The sequence below is a fragment of the Trachurus japonicus genome, chromosome 4 (assembly GCF_045865225.1).
Source record: "Trachurus japonicus isolate A0001 chromosome 4, Traja_1.0".
In the NCBI taxonomy this organism is placed as follows: Eukaryota; Metazoa; Chordata; class Actinopteri; order Carangiformes; family Carangidae; genus Trachurus; species Trachurus japonicus.
In genome coordinates this window covers 25,177,538-25,202,294 of record NC_140910.1, presented here as the reverse complement: position 1 = coordinate 25,202,294, position 24,757 = coordinate 25,177,538, and the positions used below count along the sequence as shown (strand labels likewise).

Genomic DNA, 24,757 nt, shown 5'->3' with positions numbered 1-24,757 from the left:
ACAACCCTTAAAGCGAAGCTGCTTCCTGGCTGTAACAGGGGCTGGAATATAAATCATCTAACACTTGGTAAACCTAAAATGTTGAACTACTCCTTTAGCAAAGCTGAATTCTGGGTTGTGTGTGTTTTTTTTTTTAACAATATTGAAGGTAGCCTACTTGCCAGGCTACAATTGAATGAAAGTTAAAGTGATCCTGCTGCGTTGTACGTGACTCAGCTGATTTCTGTTAGTATGACTTCCTCCAACCACCAGCCCCCCTGATGTAGCCTACCTACTACATTAACCGCAGTCACCATCCCTCGCTAACCCGCCCATAAGCGTCACTCATTCAAATTGCAGCCGAGGCAGAGAGGGGGGTGAAAGAGGCGAGCCTGGCTGAGCAAACACACTCTCACACACTGAGAGCCGAGGCAGAGAGAGGAACAGAGCGAGCGAGCGGCTGGGGATCCTTCAGTGCTTTTTCACTTGCATGAACACAACGGTGTAGCCCTGCTCCTTTCTTTTTTTTTTTAAAACCCAGGATCTAAAGATGTGGACAGAAGTCGGAAAGCTCGTGCTATTACATTTGTTACTCATGGAGCTCCACTGCGCTAAAGGTAAGAAGACACTTGTCTCCTTTGCATGGGATCGCGGACGGTCGGCACCGCTTCAGGAGGAGAGGAGAAAGAGGAGGAGAGGAGGAGGAGGAGGAGGGTGATCGTAACCTACTGAGAGAAAAACGGCTTGTCTCTCAAGTGTGGTCCACGTCCTCACAAGTGCTGCGCTAATGTGCCTCCTGTCTTTAACACACACAGAGACACACACAACCACATGCAGCGGCTCACACCTGGACCGCCACTTTGTTCCCGGCTACCACCGGTGACACTATAGGTGACAATACGCGGAAGAAAAAAAAAAAAACCACAACACGTGTCTAAATGCAGCGCGCTGAATGTCACAGTTAGTGGTGGTGGTTGTGGTTGTGTTGGTAGTGGTGGTATAGACACAAAAGTGCAGCCTGCAATTAGTCTGCTGCGTTTGGTTATTTGCAAAATTGCAGCTGCAGCTTGTAGTAACGGTTTAAAGAGATTTGCCTGAGCAGATCTTATTGTGTTTGAGTGGCAGCAGGACAGCGGTGACAGGCAGCCACGGTCGCGTTAAAGGCAGACTATTGATACACAAACAGCAGATAAAGGCTGTCATTAGAACCATGCGAAAGTATACGTCATATTTTAACACGGTGGGATCCGAAAAACACACACACATGAATTAACCAGAGATTACAGCAGGAGGAAGCCTATAAATCTATTGGATGATCTGCACCAGCTCTATGTCATATACAGAATATGCATCATTACAACTGTGTCCTGGGTTGTATGTTATCTATTTCAGTTTTGTTTGACACACAGGAGGAGGTTGATGCAATATATCACTTAACCTCCAGAAATGAAGAAACTCAGCATTGTAAACAGTTTGTGGTTAAGTCCTGTTTTGCCAGAGCCTTGTGTTGATGAAGTACTTATACATCCTCTTTCCTGTGCATGTCTTTATTTAATTTACCCGCTGTGTATCTATGGTTGTGAAGAGGAAGAGACTTTATTGCACTTAGTGATGTACTGATATCTACTTCTGTCTCTCCACACTCCCTCTGATGGCTTTTCTTTTGTTTATTTCCTGGCAACATTAGGAACCCATACGGAGTCGGAGTGTGAAACCGGGCAGTTTCAGTGCAAGAACGGACGGTGCATCCCGACCCTGTGGAGATGTGATGATGATGATGATTGCTCGGACAGCAGTGATGAGGAGAATTGTCGTAAGTAGCCCCAAAGACTCACTTCCACCACTGGCAGATGAGCGTAACGATGCCCTTGCTTGCTTCCCGGCAGACCTTGAATATACTGTATCTGCCGTCGTATATGTTACAAAGTGGAGCCTTAATCTTTACACACATTTGGTGCCAGACCATTATTTGATGAGATAATGCACATGAGCTGGCACACATCAGGTTCGCAGTGTGTGCCATAGATAACTGATTATATCCATGTTGTAACTTTTGAATGGGTGAAGTTATACTAACTGAGACTAAGCTCCTTATCATTTTTGCTCGTGGGGGCCCCGTCGTGGAAACTCGCCTCCTGTTGTTAGTTTTACAGACGACAGTGCAGGAGCCGCTGATCCTGGACCACTGGTCAGGTCACATGGCCTTAAGGAATTTAACTTATTTCTTACTCATTTTCACTTTGACATGAGCGCAGCTGCAGCTCCACACATGGGTCAAAGCAGGGCCATTTCATATTATCCTTATTACTGTTGTTGCTGTTGTTATCTCTGTCTTGCCGGAGTCTGTGTCATCTTGTCAGCGCTGTTATCAGTAAGACGGTTCACCCCGCTATAATGTCTCATAATGCTGTGGATGTATTATGGCTTCACAGATTGTGTCGTAGCTGGAAATTGCAGCACCGTGTGTGTCATGACATCTCACTGCTCTGTGTGCTAATGCAAATACTGTGGCTTAGATCTGACTTATCCTAAATTGGCTGCTCCTCTGTTCTCGAGGGACTCTCTCTCTGCTTCCATTGGTTTTGTAACCAAACAACAAGAGTTTAAAATACAGAAGTGCATACAACCCCGCGCATATACAAATATTGTATCGTGTGCTTGAGAAATGTGTGAAAAAGACCAGTAATGTGTGAATCCGAACGGCCGCTTCACTGTGCTCAGTTAGGAAATTGTGCAGACAACCAGCTGAGTAATCATCACTTATGAATTTGTCACGGTACTAATTGCTCAAATGGCTATATTAGTGGCCAAATTGATTCATCGCGTATCTTGGGGACTAACACAGCAAAAAACCCATGATCCTCTCATCACATGTGCCCTCTGGCCGCCCCGCTGCTGCTGCTGGTGGTGGCCGCTGCCGCCGCTGATGCTGATATCTTGGGAGTGTCCTGCGTGAATGTCGTGACATTTACAGGCGCACAGTCTCATTGACTGTGGAGACTGATTGGGATTATTGGACATGTAGTGGGCAGAGCTTGATGGAAGTGGAATTAGATTTTAATGAGCTCCCCTTCTCTCTCTTAACAGGTGTGTTTAATACTTCTGTTGTTTTCGGTGTGTAGGCGTTCGTTCCTCATAAAGAATGTGAAAATGGTGCTTAAGCCACAAGGTGACAGACTCTTCTTGTACCTGAGCCACTTTGTCAGAGATGTGCGCGGGCTCTTTCTTCTTTCTTCTCTCTTTTTTGCTACATATCCTGTAAGCTTTAGATGTGGTTATGCTGTCCTCTTGGGCTCCTCTGTCACTCTCCTAATCCCCCCCCACATACACACTCAAGTCTCTATATCTTTATGTGCCTTTTCCCTCATGCTGTGCTTTATACTCTCTTCCGATCCCTGCTCTCCCTCTCTCCCTTCATTGTACCTGCCTTGCACTCTCTATTCTTTAAGTGCTCCAGTTCTCAGCCTGTGCTGGAAGTTGGTTGCTTCCTCCTAAAAAGCTGTCTCACTCCCCCTGTGTTGTAGCACCCGCTAAGGGGGTCCCCCTGCCTCCCTCCCTCCCCCCCATTTTTAAATCTCCTGTGGGTACCTTGGCAGTGCGAATGCCAAAGAGGCTATGCCCACTCGTCTTACACCCACAGAGAGCATCAGCTGACAGGTTGGTTGGAGATAAATCCAACAGCGTGACTCTGGTTGCCGGAGTGATGCTCAATGGCTGGCAGCGAGCCAGCCCCTTGGAGCAGATGCCAGCACTACCACTGTGCCCCCCCCCCTACCCAGAACCCAATATCATCAGCAAAGCTCAGTGGAGAGAGGAGGAGGTTGAGGAGGAAAAGGAGGAGGAGGAGAAAAGATGGTACAGATTTGATTGGGAGCAATAGGACGGTGTAGAGCAGATGATGATCAAAACAGGAGCAGAGTCATTTGGTAGAGCTGGAATAGCGGTGGGAGGGCAAACGGAGAGAGGAGGAGCTCTTGTATAATTAGAAGGGCGAGGGGAAGGTTAACCTGGCAACAAGTTTTGCCGCTTTGTGTGGATGTGGCACAGCTCAGCGTCATCACGATTAGGCAGAACCTCAGATGATTGACAGAGCTTTATTTACACAAAGGATTGTAACACTCCCTCAACTGTCACTGCTTTTCCCTTCTGACTTTCAAAATAAAACGACATAATCAAAAACCTGATCTAGAATCTATCATAGATTCAGATTTATAAAGGTAATGATGCTGTCTGTTAAAGGGACAACGAGGAGTTTCTATTCGGTTATTAAAAAAGTCTCACGTTAATGTGGATGAATCTCCGCTACCCACACTTGTTAATGGGCCCATTTTCGATAAATATATCGTTCTGTCTCTATCGTTATTTTGTTATTATTAGTGGTGGCGGAAACGCTGGTCGAGCCGACCAGCGTTTCCTTCGTGGCGAGTCATGAGAATAACGCAGCCAAATCGCCGTTTATGGTCGGAACTACGACGGTATGTGAACCTCTTTGAACCTCTGACTTTATGAAAACATGAGTCCGTCTTGCGCTGGTCAAAGAATTTTACGGTGCGCGCGGAGGCTCATAAATGTAGTGTGTAAACGCTTCGCTTTTCCAAAACTCCTCATTGTCCCTTTAAATCTATAAGTGCGCTTATGTTCTCTCTTGTGTCACTTGTGGTGATTGTGCACTGGGTTTGCTGGTTGTTGTAACTTCTCTCAGATTTGCTACATGAGATTTTTGACATTTGAGTTTACAAATTTGATATGAGAGTGCATTTAAGTGTTTCAGAGCGAGCACTCACATATTTGTGCTCAGTTTGATATCTGGACCAAAAGCACCATCACCTTGTTGTCACTTTGACGTCATGTCACCCCTCTGCAGTCTGTGTATAGGCGACAATGTGCCTGGAAACCCACCTGGCATGATGCTATCACACAGTAGACGTCCCATCCAGGTACATGTTTGTGTGTGAGTATGTGCTACAGTGTTTGTGCGTGTGCCATCAGTCAGTAGTCACATCTCCCGTCTCTTTGTACACATATAGTACACGTGCAGGTCTCTGTCTCACAGCAGGGATTAATCTCTAGCATCCTCCGTCTAGTATCTGTATTAGAATACGTCCAGTTAGATCGGCTTGTCTTTTGTGTCTTGACTGTGTCTTTTCTTTCATTTTCTCATCTTCCTCTTCTTCCTCCTCCTCCCCTCTCTCCTTCATTTTCAACGTGGCTCTTGGTAGATTTCGCTCTTGTTGCCCTGGGAGACGGTAAAGTGGTGGTGGTGGTGGTGGTGGTGGGGTTTTTGTGCATGTGTGCGCCGTCTTTGTAGTGATCAGAAACGCTCATGCACGTGTGTATGTGTACACACGGCAACTCTCCACCTCTGCACGGCTGTGTATGATGACCTATATTTCGGCAGCGAAACATACAGAAAAAAAGCCTTATCATATTTTACAGCGGATTTAAGTGGATTTAAACATGCCTAATCCAAAGTGCCACTGTAAAATCATCTCGTATCTGAACCTCGTGTTAGCTCCCGACAATTCTCTCTCTGTCACATTCCTCTGTATAGTCTCCTCCAAATGGCCTTGGTCACGTTGCGCAGTAAAACCACATTATCAGTTACTGTAGTGGTGCAACAATTACTCAACTAATCAGCGATAAGATCAATTGAAAATTAACCGCAATAGCTGTTTATTTTCATCATTTATCTTGCTGAAATGTCAAATTTGCAGGTTGGTGCTTCTCACATGTGAGAATTTTCAGCTTTTCCTTTTTAATATAATTTTCTATTGAGCATGATCCTTGAAATTCTGCATCACAGGTTGTATTAAACAGGCATTATGAAGATGTGCTATAAGATATTCTGCAAATAAGTCAAAGGTCTGGGACAAATTCTGAACCCCTCACCCCAAATAAACCCCAAAACCAGCTATTTTACAACAGACAAGGGAATGGAAGGAGAATACATGAGGGTGGGAAGAAAGTTCCTGTTGTTCTGTGTGTGTGTGTGTCTGTGTGTGTGTGTGTGTGTGTGTGTGTCACAGCAGGACAATGAGTCGGAGCAGGTCTGAGAAGGGGAGCGTCTCCAGTGCAGTCTGAGACCAGCTTCCCATAGAGCAGACATCACAACACATTTCACGCCACTGCTGTGTTTGTGTGTGTGTGTGTGCGTGCATGTGTGTGTACATGTGCATGTAAGTTTGTGTGTGTCTCTCTCTATCAAACACACACAGACACACACACACACACACACACACAATACTGTAATAAGAGACTGCAGAGAAGCGCCTCAGGCATAAAAGGCATTGTGCTGAAACATATTTTGGTCACCTGCTGACATCCCCACACATATACACACACACACACACACACACACACACTGCTCTCACAGCTGGGGTCAGACTTTTAATGGGAGCATGAGGTCAAGGGGACCAGTAGCTTAATCAATTACACACAGATACACACATACAAACACACACAATGAGTATGTAGGAGCAGGACAGTGTAGCACCGCGCGTATAGATAAAAACAAGAGACACACACTGCTCTTGAGAGAACAAAATACTCGCACACATACACACACAAAGATTTGAACTGCAGGTCAATGCACAAATTCATCATATTAATACTCAGTGTTTCTGAACTGGTATCCTTTCTATTTCCCATTATACAAATATATAAGCACAAACACAAGTTTTGTTCAAAAGACGCACACACACACACACACACACACACAGCAACACACGACTCCGTATTGGTCCAAGGACATGGTGAGTGTGTTTGTATGTGCATGTCTGTGTGTACATGTGAAGTGTAAGCAGCTGCAGTGCTCTGGTCTCCAGAGAAGGAGAGCCACTGCTGTGCTCTGTGACTGGCAGTCTGTGTTCGTGTGTGTGTGTGTGTGTGTGTGTGTGTGTGCGCACTAAATGTGGTTGGCTTGTGAAACAGCATTTCATAAACAGATGGCAACATATAAGACATGCATTTCGCTGGAAAATGAAGCAGTTGTTTGAAACTAACTAGTTGGTAAACTTTCCAGTGAAAGTTCCATCATATACTGTATATTTTCAATATTATTCAAGTTTTATTATCATTAGAAATGATTAGATTTTATATGTGCTCACACTTAGTCATTTTCTGTCTCTAACGGTGGCATAAAGAAAAAAGTTTGAGAGCTGCTGGTTGAAGTAATGAGAGCACAGGCACAACCTCCAAGCATAAATCCCTGATCATTTTCCCCCGTGCCCCTGTGGTAACACTAACTTACGCTACAGTCAGGTGGATGACAGTGGGAGATGAACGTCTCCAAAGTCAGGAGGTGAAAACTTGAGGCAGCCCTGAAGCTAACCGCTGAGTGTGAACGCTTCCGCAGCCCCGTCACTTCTCTGCAGCAAGTTTTTACACGAAATATAAGAAAATTGTTTTCAACGATGGACTTTTTTTTCTTCTTCTCCTGCTAAGAAACGAAATATGAGGAGTAAAATTTTGTGAAAGTTGCTGATTTTTAGGGCTCGGTCCTCCAAAAAAGAGCTCATGCTGTTTAATTCTTCACATTATGTCAGTGTATTGAAACAAACAGCTTTGTATTACCCAAAATATCAAGCTTCTTATTTGAGATGATCCTCTCTCTCCCTCTGTTGCTCTGACACATTAAAGGGTAAATCTATACCAGCTGGTCATCCATCAGCTGTAGCCTACTGCTTATCTTTGAAGGGTTGTGGGGTGGGGGCTGGTGGGGGGCTGGAGCCAATCCCAGCTGACATACGGCGAGAGCGGGGTCCACCCTGGACAGGTCACCAGTCTATATTGCAGGGCTGACACATGGAGACAAACAACCTCACACGCTCACATTCACACCTACAGGCAGTTTAGAGTGGCTTCATAACCTGATGTTTGTGGATGTGTGTGTGTGTGTGTGTGTGTCTGTGGGATGTGATTTACGGACAGTTAGTATGTGTATGTGTTCTACCCTATGTGGTACAATATTTTATTCCATTGTTGGTCTTTTTAAAGGTTGCCTTGTAGGGACAGTCGATGAAAACTAGCTTTTTAAGCTAATTCGAGTGCATTTACATGTGTGTTTTGAAACTGAAACTGGGAGGAAGCTGGAGAACCCAGATGAGGAGAACATGTAAACTCAACACAGAAAAGCTCTTGGCCTGAGTTTCAAATTCAGGACCTGGTTGCTAACCGCTGCACCACCGTACCACTGATCATAACCTCCCTTTAAATATGATCTTGTTCATCAAGGCTGAATAGTAAACCTATAATCATATAAACAGACGCCGTCCCAGAGTGTGCTCAGGCGCCACCTCTGTCAGAAACCGTATCCCTCCCTATAAGCTAACAATACCTGCTGTGCTGCTGAATAGGTGTTGGGCGCCGCGATGCAAAACAGCACCAAGGTAATTTTAGCCGAGGTCAGTGGCGGCCTGAGGCATTTGCTCTCGCTCGTTTTCTTTCCCTTGCACCCTTTCCCCTCTGTGTCCATTTATTGGCCCGACTGTGTTGCTCATTTTTGGCCCCCCCTCCCCTTCTCTCTCTCTCTCTGTGCAACCCTTACCCTGCCCTCTCCCTCTCTCTCAGTCTGCTTTTCCCTTTTTCTGAAATAATGCCTTTATATTGACATGAAGGCCAGGGGTAGGAAACACACCAAACCTACACAGTGGAGGGAAAACATTGTGTGTGTGTATGTGTGTGTATGTGTGTATGGGAGAGAGTGAGACCGTGCTGTCCATCTACATGCTTCTAATCCAATTAGTGAGTGTCTCAGCGGGTGAGGCTGCACTGTGTGTGTCAGAGAGAGAAAAGATAGGAAGAAGTGTTCAGTTTGCCTCAGCCTGAGGTCTCATTATGCTTTTTCTTTGTGTGTGTTGACACAACAACAACAATAATAATAATAATCATAATAAATAAATAAAAAAAGCAGCCATATTGCCCTGTTGTTCTTTGTCCCTCTCCCCTCATTGTTACTTCTGGATCTCCTTTCGCTTCAAATTCACTCCCAGTAGCCTAATTATATTATTCATAGCTGGCAAATTGGGAATTATTAAATCATATGGGCTTAATGGAACTTGATTTCTTAAATATGGAGCTCTTTTTTGGGGGATTGTTACATTTGATCTCATTGCACAAGAGTTCAAAAAGCGCCTTTGAAACAGTGTTTATACCGTAAGTGATGAGTCATTAGTTGGTAAACTGGAATGATTTATTCATTCATTCATTAACCACACTGCTTATCCCTTTAGGGTCATGGGAGGGGCCGAGCCGTCCCAGCAGACAAGGGCGAGGCCAGGGTGCACCTCGGAGAGGACACCAATCTATCACAAGGCTGAGACATAGAGACCAAATCTCACAAACTAATGAATTAAGACTATTAAAGATGCTCGGATCAATATTTTTTGTATTAAATATTGGAATTGGAAATTGCAAAAGACAATTAGTAATAAGAGCTGAATCACCCACAGTGATGAAACCCACAGAGAATCATAACTCAACTTCTCAGGAGCAGGCTCATTGTTTTGGTAATAGGCCCCACACAGCTGCAGTGTTTTGGCTCACAGTTCTCATCAGCGTCATTTCCAGACACAGCAGATGATTTGTTTTCGGTAAATGTTCTGATAAAGCCACGGTGTGATACCTTAAGGCATGCAGACGAAGAGGAGCAGGTTGCTGCTGAAGAGTAGGTAGAGACCAAACACAGAGAGAGGAGGCTGATAGACAGTTTTTTTCATACCAAGTTGACAGAAACAAATCCACAAATGAATGCTATGCACTGTAAATGTAAGCAACTGCTTGGGAGTTTGGTTGCACATCAGTTTTATACGGTGATAACGTCAGCGTTGTGTTTACAGCTTGTTTTGCTGCCATAAAATCAATTTGTTTGTGATATTTGTTGTGCGATAGTCGGTGACACTCAGTCTGCTTATTTTGTTCTGCCCAAATTACTTCTGACTGATCCTCCGCACTATAACTGTCGGGAAAAGGGGGGGGGGGGGTGAAGAAAGCACAAACACAAAAGCTTCCATCAAGTGGTTGCAGTCTGTCGGTCGTTGCAGGCGCCGTGCGTTGTGAGAAATAACTTCCAAACTACTGGAGAAGCTACTCGTCGTGCAGCTGACAGATGGTCGTGGCCCCCGGAGCGTCGCTCTGGTGTCGCAGACGGTCAATGTGGTTTTTAAAAAGATGGATAAATAAATAAAAAGACAATCTGTGTTCACGACCTGTGCTTTTTGACCTGGGGAAGTGTGCGGCTGACCCTGAACACAACATCACCGCCTCTGGCCTGATGAATGCTGCAGAAAGAGGTAATTAGGGGGTTGTAATTATTCAAGGTGAGGCAGAAATGGAGAAGGGAGGAGGTGAGTCGGATGGAGGAAGTTTGTGAAAGGTGTTTGCTAAAGAAAAGGAGGGTGTGTGTGTGTGTGTGTGTGTGTGTTGTTCCTCTTAAAGTGTTACTTTTTGATTGATCTTTGTTTCAGTAGTTAGCTAATTCTCTACAGCGCCCACGCTTCAGTCAGAATTAGCTGTTTTTCCGACACATTTCCTGCCGCTGCTGGCCCGCCCTGCTCCTCTCTGCTCTGCTGCAAAGTCACTTATTGTTCAAAGTCATACTCTGATAACACTACAATCCTATTTCCCCACCGTGCATGTATGTGTGTGTGTGTTTAGGTGTGTTTCCTTCTCCTGTGTACCTCTTTGTGGCCGTGATGTTGTGTTGTTGTGCTGTTGTTACCCCTCCACCCTCTCCCCTCCTCCCCAACCCGGCCGTGTCTGACAGGGTATCATGGCATTAATCCCTGGCTCAGATTAACCGAATGTCTTCATGTGCCTCCATTTTATTATTTACATTCGCTGTAATCCTGTTTTTCACCTTGCGCTCTGTCGCCTGGTATACGCGGTCGGGGGAGCGGCGTATGAAATGACAAATAAGAACGCTGATGAATAAAACATGGCGGCTAATGCCAGTCTGCTGCATGCGGGCTGACACCGAGATAGGGCCCTTGAGTGCTGCATGTCAAAAGTTTTCATGCAAGTTACAAAGTGGAGGAGCGGGAGTTTTAGTCTGACTCTCTGTTCAGACAATATTGCCTCAAATTCTCTCTCAATCACTCTCCGTTCTGTCTCATTTCTCTCTTTATAAGTTTCCTTCATTTGTTCTCTTTTCTCTGTTGCTCTAAATTCTGCTCTTGTATCGTCGGCCGGCTTCCTTCCCTCTGCTCTCAGTCCCAGTTTGCCAGTGCGAGAACTAACTGTTGGTTTGTTCAGTTTGATTCATTACATCCCAGCCTGTCTCTGCGTCTCTTGTCAAATAAAATAGTGGAAATTTTCCATGCTCTGTAGCAGCGAAGCAGGAAATCAGTATGGTAAAAAAAAAAAAAAAAATAGCAGTGAGGACTGTGGTGAAAACAGATTTTATTTTTTTTTATGCTCCAACACCCGCTGAGAGAAAGTAAATGGAAAGAGTCTTTGAAGGTGTCAAGGTCTCAGAAGATATGTGTCAGAGCTCACCTTTATCGCACATAAGCCAACAGGAAACAGTCGCTGATGCTAAATATATATCCCCGATAATAAAGACGGGCCTGTTCTGTTTGAGGTTATGGAAATCAGCTGCTCTGAACTGCATTTGTTCATCTAAGTCTAAAAATTACACCCACTTAAAGGGTGAATTAAAGGCATCGTATAGTGATAATAGAGGATCATGTTGTTAGGATCTACAGTGTCAGAGATGAATTAAATAGCAAATCAGTCATGACTATGAGGAAGTTTTATTCAGGTCACTTTTGTTTCTGTCACTGTTGTATAGTTATAGAGAGCAAATCCACATAAAGGAGTCTCTTGAGAGGTGTTGTTAATATGTCAGCTGTTGTGTAAAGCGTTAGTGCAATCCCGTTTACCATCCAGTGTGGCTGCGTCATCACTACTAAACCATTCACTTGAGGTTTTGAAAAGCTGAGCCAGTTAAGGCAGAGAGAGCACATGGTGGTTAGTTCAAGGTTCCTGGGAGTTTGAAACATTATCCAACAAATGTGTTCTCTGGAGAAGTCCCATCGCTGCCTGTTTGGAAAGGTCAGACTGTTGGAGATGCTGCTGAAGCACTTTGTCGTCTCATAGAGTAAATGTGTGGCAGTTGATGAAGTAATCAATCAGTACTTTTGAATCCCCGTTTATTATACAGCTCTTTTTGCCTGTAAATGTCATTTTACAGACTTAGCAGTGATCAGTACAGTTTTAACAAATATCCAAACACCTTGAGGATCACCAGCATGTTGTTTTTCTCTCCTCCATGTTTCTCCACAGTCCTACCAGACATCCTACTTACTTTCTTTCCTGTTTCACACTTTCTCCCCCTCTCTTTTCTCTCCTTCGCCCCCTTCACTCTATCTGGCTTTGTCAAGGAAGCTGTTTACGTAGATTACACACACACACACACACACACACACAACGTACAATATCTCCTTCACACACACACACACACACACTCCTCTTCAGCTTCTAAGCCTCAGTCTTTTTTACCTTGAGGGGATTGTGCTTGTCATTCGCAGGATGTTGGGGTGAAGTGGTGGTTTATCACACACACACACACACACACGCGCACACACACGCACACACACACACACACACACACACACACATGCACACACATGCAGAGGCTGCGTTTTGGGGATATACGTGATGCTAATGTAACACTTACCTGCAGCGTGCTTTATTATCGCAGTGCACTGATATTTTGTCAACACGTTGGGGATGAGGAAACTGCTTGCAACATTTTTTAGCTGCTGATTGAGAAGAAAGGAAAAAAAAAGAAGAAGAAGGAAAAAAACCCTCTTGTTCAGATTATCCCCTGAAACTCTCGATAAAGAGTTCTCCCTCCTGGACTCCTGATGTGTGGATTATTGGAGGTGTATTAGCAGACGTGAGCTGAGGTTGCTGCAGCAACTCTCTCCCTCCCTCCCTCTCTCTCTCTCTCAGAGGAAGTATTGACGTGCAAACCGCTATGAAGTGAAAGTAAGATCTCCTTTCATCCTCTCCATCCATCCTTTGCCTTCTCCAAGGTCTCTGCCTTTCTTCTTCTCCTGCCATGTGCTCGCGGTGTGTTTAACCAATGGCGGCCCTTCGTTCTCCACCCCCGCACCTTATTATGCCTCATTGGAAGCAGCGGCTGAATGTTTGGAAACAGGGTGACACCTTCTGAATGGGCCATGGGAGGCCCTCTGTCTCTCTCTCTCTCACACACACACACACACACACACACACACACACACACACACACACACATGCAAAATCCAACTCTTAAAAAAAAAAAAAAAGGATGCAGTGACAATAGGTTTTGTGTGAGAGCATAATGAATAGTGCTGTGTGACCTTGCATGCAACATCTGCATTATCTAGTCGGGTTGAACTCTCTGTTCAGAATTTTCACACGCGTTTCTTAGCTGAGCTCCTCATGCTTTCTAAAGCACTCTCTGCATTTACATAAACAAGTCTTTACATACTATTTCCATGAGGAGAAGTGTGTGTGTGTGTGTCCTGGAGCCTTGTTTGGGTTTCTCTGATCCTGCTGTTGGATGTTTGTTTGCATTGGACAGGTCTAGGAGCTTTGTCGTAATTAAATGAAGCAGTGAGATGATCGGCTTAAAGCGTTTTACACTGGAGGCCCGGGGAGGAAAAGGGGTGTCTAACACTGCACACACACACACACACACACACACACACACACACACACACACACACACACACACACACACACACACACTTTCTCACACAACCATATGCAAACATCCATGAGGAGAGCATGTATGCAAATGCACAGGTACAGTTCAATCAAAGTCGGGACTTGCAGGCCTGAGGTCATACATGCTGTGTCAGTCAGTGAAGCAAACGGCACAGGTGAAGGACAAAAAAACAAAAAAAACATGAGCCGGCAAAAGGTCAAACATGAGAAACACAAACTATTATCACGAACGTCCGGAAAGGTTGACTAACGGGCGAAGACGACTGGAGGCAGGAGGAGCCAGAGACGGGCCTGGCACAGGCACACACACATGCAAACATACATGCATGTGTGTGTGCACTTTTGGCATCAGCTTCTTAGGACCAAGAATGAATTATTTGACCTTTTTCCTTGACATACTCGTAAGAGAACAACCGGCTTTGTGCAGAAGTAATTTTCCTTTTGTCTGGCTTCAAAGAATTTCCCAGTGTTGTTCGGCTGCTGCTGCAAATATCGATTCATACCTGACCTCTGTGCTCCTGCTCTTTTTGAAAAATATGCTTTCTGGTCACATGTTGGGTCACTTTTCAAACTGATTTCATAGTAGAGGTTAATCGCTTTTTCTTCCTCTCGATCAGGCCCTGTAGAGCACCGATTGGTCTTATTTTTTATCATCATCGCAATATCAACATGCTTGGATACTGCGTCTGAAACGCGTCCACATGGCATCGATTGGCATATTTGTTCTGGCACAACTTCTCGTGTTTAGTCAACTTCTAATGTTTGGTTGCCTGGTGGATGTACTACAGCGTATTGAGTTCTTTTCAGAAAGACACAGGAACTGTACAGTTAATATGCACACATTTTCTTATTTATTGCAAGTCAAATCATCATTGCAATATTGAACGGTGACATTGCACATCGGACATTTCGCTGATATCGTGCAGACCTAATGCTCTGTTATATCCTGTCCTCCTCTTTATTTTGCCATGTGCTCCTCCGTGAGTTCTCTTGCCGGCCCTAGAGACACGAGACACGGGGACAACCCTGAAAAGATTTATTTAAAGGAATTTCAAGTCGTCATTTGAGGAAGGGGACACTGTGACCAGCTCCGTTTGGTCGGGATGAGGAGTGAAACACCGACGGTCGCGCCGTGCATGAACACAACCAGAATAGTAAGAAGATGAATCTGTCGGAGCAGAGCTGCAGCCAGTGAGGGGGTGAATCCCTGGCTGCCATGGCTCATCTGCAAGTTTTCATGCCTAGTTGCTCCTGAATTTCCACTTCGCAATGCCTGCTGTGCTCAGGTACAACCACCACTATAAATCCCAAACTGATTTTTAAAAAAATGGACAACATTTAATCCCCACAAGTAAACATTCACGAGGAACTCCCAAAGTTAAAAAAAGAGACGGTTCTGTGTTGATATGACCTACAAGGTGACCTCTGAGTTTTGAAACTGTGATTTCAGACGGCGCTTCCACGCTTCAGTTTCAACAAACCACTTAACTTCTGCTTTTCACTCCAAAGACAAACAGATGCACGGTTTCTCAAAGATGAGAAGCAGAACATTAACATTTTGTGCTTTTGTTTTTGCCGTTCTGCCGCTGTCCCAGCTGTGGAGGCGGTTCCAGCCATCGCATATTTATAACTATTGAAGTTTCTCAAGAAATGAAATGAAAAGTAACCTCAAATGTGATTCTTTAAAAAAAAAAAAAAAAAAATGAAAGCAACTTGTAATCTGATGCCAAGCTCACAAAATATGTGTGTGTCCAAACTGGAAACACACAGATGGCTGCTCCTTGAATTATTTTTCAAAAAATTATGACACATGTGCAAACCAGACCCTGTGCAACACACACACTTATGCACTTAACGTGTCTCTGCACAGAGCGAAGACCCAGTGACCCAGTTGTGACAGAGAGCGGTAGTTAAACATAATTGACCCATGCTGTTGTTACTGTGATGTTTCTCCTGTCTTTATTGGATTTATTCCACCTCTTTGGCTCCGACGCTGCTGCTGCTGCTGCTGCTGCTGCTTTGGTCCAGTTTTTCTCTGTGTGTGTATGTGTGATAATGCTTTCACAAATGATCAGACAACTTTCATTAAACTCTGGAACTATTTGCTTGAATCTCCCTTTAAATTTCCCCCCCTTTTTTTTGCCTACTTTTCGACTATGGGAACATCCCAGCACCGGACAACGTCCTCAAAGCCCATGAAGAGACTTCCTTTAGTTTACAGCTTTAAACTCCACACACACATTTATTTATTTATGTGTCAGGGCTCACCACCACCTTCTGCCCTCCTAACGGCAGAAGTGAAAGGCTATTTTGTGGGCAAAGACAATGTCCTTTCTCTTTGAGTAAAAATATTGATCGGCCTGACTGTGAGGGAAAGAAGTGTGTGAAGGTGAGCAGCAATCAAAGCAGGCGCTCCATTGTTTTCTGAGACAAGTCTTGCTTACTTTTTGCCCACACACATCTCTTCTTCCAAAACTGCTCTGGGGCCTTTTTCTTTTCTTTCAGGCTACCTGAGCAGGTGGCTGCGTGACTCTGAACAGCACAGACAGAAACAGGAGAGCAACAGAAGAGGAGTTGATGTGCCGAAGCCAATGTGCCCTGCTTTAAATAGTGTAAACAGGATCAAACTACACAAATTCAGGCTGATTTTCACACTACAGACATGTAGTCTAACATGACATGACCAACGAGAACTCTAGCGTGTTTCTTCGCCTACTTTGATGTCTCCTACGACGTGAACCTTGATGTTGACCAATAGGATGACAGAGCGCTCTGGGGCATTGTTTACACACCATGAAGCTATGTTATCTCACTTCACGTGCACAATTTTGAGGTGTACACACTTGTGAACATACCTCAAGTTCTCTCTGAAGAACAGCCGGCCCGACCCAGAAACGGCGCCACAATTCTTCCTTTTCTTCTCCATGTCTGAGCAAAGACCTCTAGCATCACTCACAGCGCTACAGTAGCCATGATTGACAGTTTGTTGGCCTACGAGCTCGCGCAGGATTGTGATCGGTCGGTGATCGATGATTGGTCTGGGTCGTACTTGAAGTGTTGCCAGTCTCCTGACCAAGACACAGCAAGAATTTATGCCCCTGTGATCGTTTAATCTGACATGGCGACCATCGTGAAGACAAGAAAAAAACGGCCTTAATGAACAGCACAAGCAGAAGTTTTCCTCTCTGGTTAAATGTAATGAATGTCTATTTAAAATCCTCTCTCCAAAGTGATTTGTCGCCACTTAATTTCTCTCCGTCACGTGTCCGTCCCCGTCCCTTCGACACGACTCTGCCCAGGTCCAGATCTGGCTGTAAGTGCAGAGTAATTGTCATTTAATGCCATTTTCCTTTCTGGTTCCTCCGATCGGCAGACTGAGGGAGGCAGAGACGGTCTCAGGACACCTTCTGTAATTAAGACACCTCACACAGTCTCTGATTAATTCTGTTCACTTTTAACTTCCTCCGAAGTAATGAATATTGAAATAGCATAACACCGTCCTGCCAAAAGGACCTCATTTACCTATAATCCAATTTGTTAGGTGCCAGAAAACGATGTTTTTTACTCTTCAGGATTTTATATATTTTGTTGTGAGCCTGTGAGCATGTGTGTTTTCCCTCAAAGGGCCCCAAAATGTTTTCATAAGAGACACAGGGATTCATTTCTAATAGAGACACTCTTGCTCCTGTTAAAGAATCCAGAAGGGAAACAAACAGTTTTTTTTTTCTTCCGTGCAGCAACCTTGAAAGGTGTGGGGTTGAGGAAAAATAAAGTAGATATAACAGAGGTTGAAGTGGAGGGTGCGTCGGGAGCGTGAGTGGGTGGATAAAATAAATTCTGTCTCCTTTCATATGTGCTATTGGGGATTGATGGAGAGTTGAAAAATGAGGATGGGAGGAGGAGCCGTCCATAGGGAGATCAGCTTTAAGAGATGATGGATCTGGACCTCTAAACGCATCTGTCTGATGCTCACAGATACATCGATTTGGAAGGCTTCAAAAATCGTTGAAAGAAATATCTGTTTTACTCTGGGATCATTAGATTAAAAGTTTGAATTTAAAACTCAAAATTTTGGTCAAGGGACTTTGTAAAGATCCACTAGCACCAGCTCTGTGTATACCACTAGAGATAAACACTCGTACATAGTGAAGTTTATGTTGGACATGTGAGGTTTTTTTTCCCCCACCACTTTGGCAGAGCCGCGTTAGCTATTGGCAGTATTCTATAATGTTAATTGGATGAAGCTGATGGCAGTAGTACAGAAAGCTGATCTCAGGTCAGTTGGCAAAATCGCGCCACATTGCTATGCTAACAGCCACTTCTGTTTGTCATCTGTCTGTTTCAAGTGTGTGTGTTTTTTTTCTTTGGCTCTGTGTGAGAGATGCTGTGTGTACTAGATGTAAATAGTGCAAAAAAAATAAATGAGATCTATAAGTTGCTAGTGTAGAAAGCAATACTGGCAGTGCTCCATGGCGTGTGTGGATACATATACAGTATGTGTGTGATATGTGTGTGTTGTGTGTGTGTGCAGAAATGTCTGTGATGTTGACCTTAATTCATCATATTAGCACCGAGTCTCCTGAGGCTCCATGGAGATGTGTTCAAAGTTAGCAACCCCCGGCTAATTGATTTCAATGAATAGCACATTTATACTTCACTTATTAAATTACACCAACATGGGAGTGTTTGGTGTGTGTGTGTTTGTGTGTTTGTTTATCACTGTGTCTGTGTGTCTGTGGGGGGGGGCTGGTGAGGCGTGCAGGGGTGAGTGGGGCCGGTCAGTGTCTGACTGTACAGTCTGGAGTTTTTTTTTAATGAGATCAATGCTTTCCTTCCTGCATCCTCACATGGCAGCAACGGTAGTAGAAGGTGTGTGTGTGTGTGCATGTTTGTGTACATCATGCATGTGTGTGTGTGCATGTGTGTGAATGGGACTGCAGGGACCCTGGGCAGATAAATCTTTAATCATGTGCATGCTCTCATGTTTCATTTAATTGCCCCCCTAAATCCATAAAAGGATGACGGCATTGTAGTTTAGAAACGAGTAGTGTGTGTCTCTGTGTGTGTCTCTGTTTGTGTGTGTGTTTTCCTTCCATTTCCATCTAGTGGAGATGTGATTGTATTTATTTTACAGTAGATGTAGGTCAGTTAGTGTGTGTTCTTGTGTGCGGCAGCAGACATCACATCTCTTTAAACCGTGCTGTGTCTGTGATTCAGGCTTCACCTTCTTCTCTCTTATTTGCATCATATTATACATACACATACATTATGTTATGTATGGCAGAGATTTTGCATCATTGTTTTGCATTTTAATGCATAACCCTATCCTCTGTGTGTGTGTTTCCATGACCTGCTCCATTTTCCATCCCATTGTTTGTTTATGTTTGTGTATATTACATCATCTTATCTTTTATATATACATAGAAAAAGTATGTCTCACATAATTTGCCAATTTATACAGAAATAATCCTTTGTTTTTACGATGTACATGTACGTATATGTGGGAGGGAGGCTCGGTTCCTGGCTGCAGGTTTTCTTTGGGTTTTTATTTTTTCCCTACATCTTAAATTTGTTCTCTTCCTCTGTCTCTTTCCCTTCCCTTCCTTTTAAATCCTTCTCTGTCTCATCCCTTTCTCCCTGGCGCATGCTTTTTTTAATCAACATCAAGAAGTGTGCAGAGGAGGTAAAGCTGTTCATGTGTGGAAGCGTCATGATTGTACAGTTTCTTTTGGTAGAGAGAGAGAGACACAGATGTTTACATACAGCGATGGTTGTGTGTATGTCTTGTGTGTGTTTGTGTGTGTGGCTTGTTATCAGCACGTCCAGCCCTTACACACAGTTGCCTAAAATCAATCAAACATTTGTGCAGCGATAGAAATAGATCCATTGATTGATTAAACTGATGAATGGGAGCGTTTGCTGCTGCAGTAATGACACAAACTGTAGGTGTGCGTGTGTCAATGAGACTTTCTTTTCTATGTCTGTGTTGTTTTTCCTTTGTCCGTCTCTTGCCGTCATAAAAACCATTTGTTATGGCGGGATCTGTGAATTCTGGCCAAGCTTTGCCGCTATAAGATTTAATTTTGTGGCACAGATGTTCACGTTAACCACGAGGGAGTCTGTTCGGGGGAGCTGTGCAGAGGCATTTCAAAGCAGCATTTAATGGCATTTTAGAGAGCGACATGCTTCTGTTCTCTGACGTTTATCTGTTTTAAAAAGGTGGAGAAGTTTTTTTTTTACTTTGAAAAGGACTTTCTTTCTATTCACATCTATGAGTGGAGCCAACAGTAGAGGACAGCTTCTGTGTAATAAGCACAGAAAACACATGTGGTTTCCTCGTGTTGCTTTGTGTTGCCCTAAATGTGAATGGAGGAAGAAATGGGTGAAGAGGAAATTTGGCAGTTTTATCTATCTGCCAGTCTGCTTTGGTAGTTCTGGATGTTCTTGTTCTGTACTGTCTTTGTCCTGATGTTCCTTAGTTGAGTCATTGAAATCGACGACAGCGATCAGGTCTGGCAGGTTGCACCAGGCTGTGCAGACTGTTGTTAAGTAGCGTGTCACTTCCTGATGTGAAATGCACATAAAAATTCATCAGGATATTGACTTTTAACACTGAGTCAACATTGTAGAGCCGAATTTACTTTTATAAAAAGCTTAAGCTGAAAAGTGCTGTGTTAAAGTGATATGTATAAAAGCCAAGGGCAAAGTCTACAGTTTTGCATTTCTATCTTGCGAATCTTTTCATTCTGTGAATCTTGCATCATTTATAAATGTGCGTTATTCTGTGTGTGAGTCAGGTATGTGTGCGCAAGTGCACGACTGTTAGTGTCACCATGATGAAGAGACTATAGATTGGTGTGTTGGTTAATGAGTCTCTCTATGTGTATGTGCCCACATTTGCTTCAGAGGTGCTCAGATGATTAAGAGTTTCCTGCCTTCTCTGTGCATGTATGTGTGTGTTAGTGTATGTGTGTGTGTGTGTGTTAGAGTGTGTGTGTGTGTGTGTGTGTGTGTGTGTATGTGAGCACATTACAGTGTGTTCCCAGAGATGGTCATTAGCTGTGAGGGACTGTGAAGCCAGTGACCCCACAGTCAGAAATGGAAGAGCCTGGCCATTCCCTGTTCACCCTGCAGACCCCAGACTTCTGTACTAATGGACTAAAGCAGCCATTGATGAGGGAGGGAGCGACACATGGGGCAAGAATACACACACATACACACACACACACCTCCTTATCTCCTACCTGAGCCAGGAAGCTTTATTCAACTTTGGACAATAAGACATCCTTTGTGTCTGTGTGTGTCTCTAAATCTTATACATAAAGAAAGATACATAACAAAGAATACATAAAGAAACCACATGTAATTACACATAGATGGATCTGTTTTGCTACACAACATGCCTTCACATGGATTTTTTTCCCTGCGTCTGTGCTAAAATATTCATATTGACAAACCGTCGTAATTTTCCCCAGACTGCGTAGTAGCCCAATCTGTAATCAACTTCCTCTGTGAGCAATGCTTTTATTTTGACAGTCGTGAGAACAATGGATTTTTTTTTCCCCCCTCCACGACTGCTAAATTAAGTCACGTCGTCTGTTGGCTTTGTAATCAGCAGGCCATACATCTGCAGGTGTACACACACACACACACACACACCGAGGGTAATTTCGAACGACGCAGAATGTTTCAGACGGCGTGCGCCTCGCTGAAAGTTGACCAGGACTCGTGGGGAATGATCGAAGAACATAATCCGTTTTCTCCAAATCAGCCCAACTAACCGAGGAAGCATGGTAATGAGAAGATGATTAGATTTTCTTTTCTGGTGCTCTGCTCCTCTCTCCCTCCCTCCTTCCCTCCCTCCTCCCTCTCTCCCTCTCATGCCCGTGGCCACTGTGGATTTGTTAAACAGTTTGTTTACCTCTTGCTTGGGTTTCTTGAATTCTGATTCTTATTGTTGCTCCATCCCCGATTCAGTATTCTGCTCATGTCCTCCACCTTTTTTTTTGTCCAATTTTTTTTTCCACTTCTCTCACTTTATTGGCTGTTTTCTGAGAAATCTGAAGATGCTTTCGAGATTATTTTTTTAAAAACAATTTCACATAAATCATGCTACAACTTCAGCTTCCAGCCATTCAGCTCTGAGGCTTTTCAGCGTTTTCTGGTTCATATCATAAATATGAAATGTCTTTTCTGCTGTTTTATTTTGTTGATCCAGGAGAAGATGTGTTTGTAAATCTAAGCACCAAAAAATCATCAGAATGCATCATCTTTATCTGCATCTCCTCTCTCAGGCTTCTCTGGAGCTTGAGAAACAACGGATCAGTCGACCAATCAGCAGAGAGGAGGCGCTGGTCCTCTCTTCTGATTGGCTGCTTGTTTTCTGAGTGATATGTCACAAATCTAAAACACTCCGAAGCCAAATCCTTGTCTTGTTTGATGGTCAGTCCAGGTGGGCGGGGCCTGGGGCTGTGGACAAAAGTGACGATGGCGGCTTAGTTGTGACATCACAAAGCGACAGAAGTCCTGACGGCTGGTTTTAAGGTTCAGTTTCTGAATACAGTATGTTTGTATTTTTCTGTTGATACTTTGACAGTATTAATATATTCAAAAAAATGATTTTTGTAACTGATGGCCATGATTTGACGATTTCCCCGGTGTTACTAGTATTAAGAGGCATGTAGATTTCATAAGTAGAGAAGAATGAATGAGAAGGTGAGAGACATAACCCTAGAGAGAAACTGTTTGTTTACTATTGATGATGTCAATTTTAGTTTAAAGTCTGCAGTAAAATGCTTATTTGGAGAACAGGAATAACACACACAGACACACACTTGTGCACACACAGGGAAGAGACCCAGTGTGTGTCTGTATGGTTCTGCATTAGGGTGCTGTGAGTCTGGGTGCACCTGCTGCTTAGGAAAAAGGGTGATGGATCCAAGAGGTGGAGGCACTGTTTCAATGGACTGACTCAGTGTGTGGGTGAGTGTGTGCGTCTCTGTCTGTCTGTCGGTCTGTCTGTGCTTGAGGCTACAGGGAATGGGAGAGCCAAAAAGCCACAGATCAATTTCCTTTTTATTGTGGCGGAGTGGAGACTTGAGATGCATGGCCTCCTGTGACCCAGATTCATTGCTCCTTTCTCCTCCCGCTACTTCTCATTGACACAGTGGCATGACATCAGAAGAAAGAGGAAGGGATGAAAGAAAGAGAGGGAGAATGTGTGAGGGAGGAAGGCGAGGGACAGTGCTTTGAATCGCAGCTGATAATGAAAAAGAAAGAAAGAACGGAAAGTTCAGACAGTACTGAAAGAACAGTGGGAGTATGGTACCTGAAAGCATCACCTTCCTGCATATAAAGAAAGTGGGAAGTGAGCGAGGTATGCAGTACACAAATGCAAAGGTATGGAGAGACGACAAAAGGAGAGAAAAAATAATGATTTCCAGAGCGAGTGACAGAGAAGGGGCAGACGAGCGTGAGAGAAGGAAGATGAACCGAAGTGGTGAGAGAAGTGATGGAGACAGAGCTACAACACCCAGGAGAGAGGGTCTTTAGCGAGCATACAGCTATTATGTAATGCTAATTATCACTATAAACAGCCTCTATCTGCTGCTGCCGCCTCCTCCTCGGCTGTTTCAAAGAGCAGCTCCCTGCCTCACATGTTGCAGGTGGCGAACCGGCATAAGGCTCTTGTGCGCTTCTCTGAGGAGCTGCTGCAGTCTTCATTGTTGTTAAATACTATTTGGACCTTACCTTTGATGTTGTGAGTGTCCTCGGGTCTCGGGGTGTAATTTCAAGGCACAGTCTGTTGAAGCCGCCGTGTGAGGGCTGCGAGCGCTGCAGCGTGGATGTGAATAATAAACATTGAGTGGATACAGTGTAGTTGTGTAAAACCTCATATTGTAATGGTCTGTCTGTACAGCAGAGTGGCACAACACCGGCCGGAGATCCTACAAATCCTACAAATCAATGCGGTGACACAGCTCAACGACAAAATGTTCAAAACTAAACACAGAACAGATTTTGTCAGTTTGTCTGTTCGGATTATTTTCAAATAGTCGATATTATCCTAACGGACTGGACTGATAGTTCCCACTGTGTCTTGTCTGTGCAACGGGGGGAGGAGGGTGGTGGTTAAGTGACGACTTCTAATTCAAACAGCGTACCTCACTGTTGCAGACATTGTGGTGGGTAGGCTTGTCACGGTACCAGAATTTTAGACGATACCAATACCAGTGAATTTCCATGATGCAACTAATGTGTAATGTGAAGTAAATGAGGGGGGATAAATATGTTATACTTTTATATTTCTCAATCCAAATGCATTTTTTTCTGCACTTTATTTTGATGATACAAGTCTGATCTTCACAGAGGAGTGAGACAAGACATGCAGCACGACGTTGCAATTAAAAAAAATGCCTAAGACGAGATAACTTGTCTTTGGCAGTCAAAGAGTTAACTGTTTCACAAATCTTTCTTGTATTTAAGCTCCACTGTGATTCAACAACTTCTCAAACTGCACAGAGTTTAAAGAACTGCAATGTAATGTTAAGAAGAAGAAGACGTTTGTTTTTTTTTCACTCGACTCGGTTCTCATGACAACCCTAGTGGTGGGGCACTGGTGCAGCACAGCAGACGGGGTTTGAGGCGGCTACAGCTACAGCACCAACACATTCTGCCTGACTCTCACCCCCCAAAAAATCTGACTCAAGCGACCGACTGGTGGCAGAATCAGCACAGACAAGCGTGTCTGTCTGTACTCGCCCTGTCCTTATACCTTCTGTGGCCGCCATCTGCCTCCCCCTGTCTTTCTCTCTTTACAATTTATAATTAGGTTGATAATTTACATTTATTGTTAATTCTGACATTTGCGTCGGTAGGTCTGGCGGCTGCATTCGAACTCGTTATTTTGCCGAAGCGATTTCCATCACATTACCAATTCTTTGCACATGCAGGCTTTTCTCTCCTTCTCCTGGTTTGGAGTTTGGTTGCTTTGGCCTGTGGCTGATTTGGCTCCGTTCTTTGCTCTAACACCCGTGCGCATCCTGCCAATGCACTTGCACAG

At 44.1% G+C, this 24,757-nt stretch overlaps 1 protein-coding gene across 4 annotated transcripts in view; it reads left to right on the top strand.

The window, feature by feature from the left end:
• The first annotated feature begins 391 nt into the window (after window positions 1–391).
• Window positions 392–24,757, top strand: part of lrp8 (low density lipoprotein receptor-related protein 8, apolipoprotein e receptor) — a 168,901-nt gene continuing 144,535 nt past the window's right edge. For 2 of the 4 annotated variants that reach the window (XM_085774938.1, XM_085774937.1), the window contains exons 1-2: window positions 394–596; window positions 1,667–1,792. In XM_085774938.1, the coding sequence (XP_085631064.1) occupies window positions 530–596; window positions 1,667–1,792 (193 nt within the window). In that variant the 5' untranslated portion in view covers window positions 394–529. Of the gene's footprint in view, window positions 597–1,666; window positions 1,793–24,757 lie in introns of all 4 variants that reach the window. The other 2 variants (XM_085774939.1, XM_085774936.1) reach the window with 2 other exon arrangements.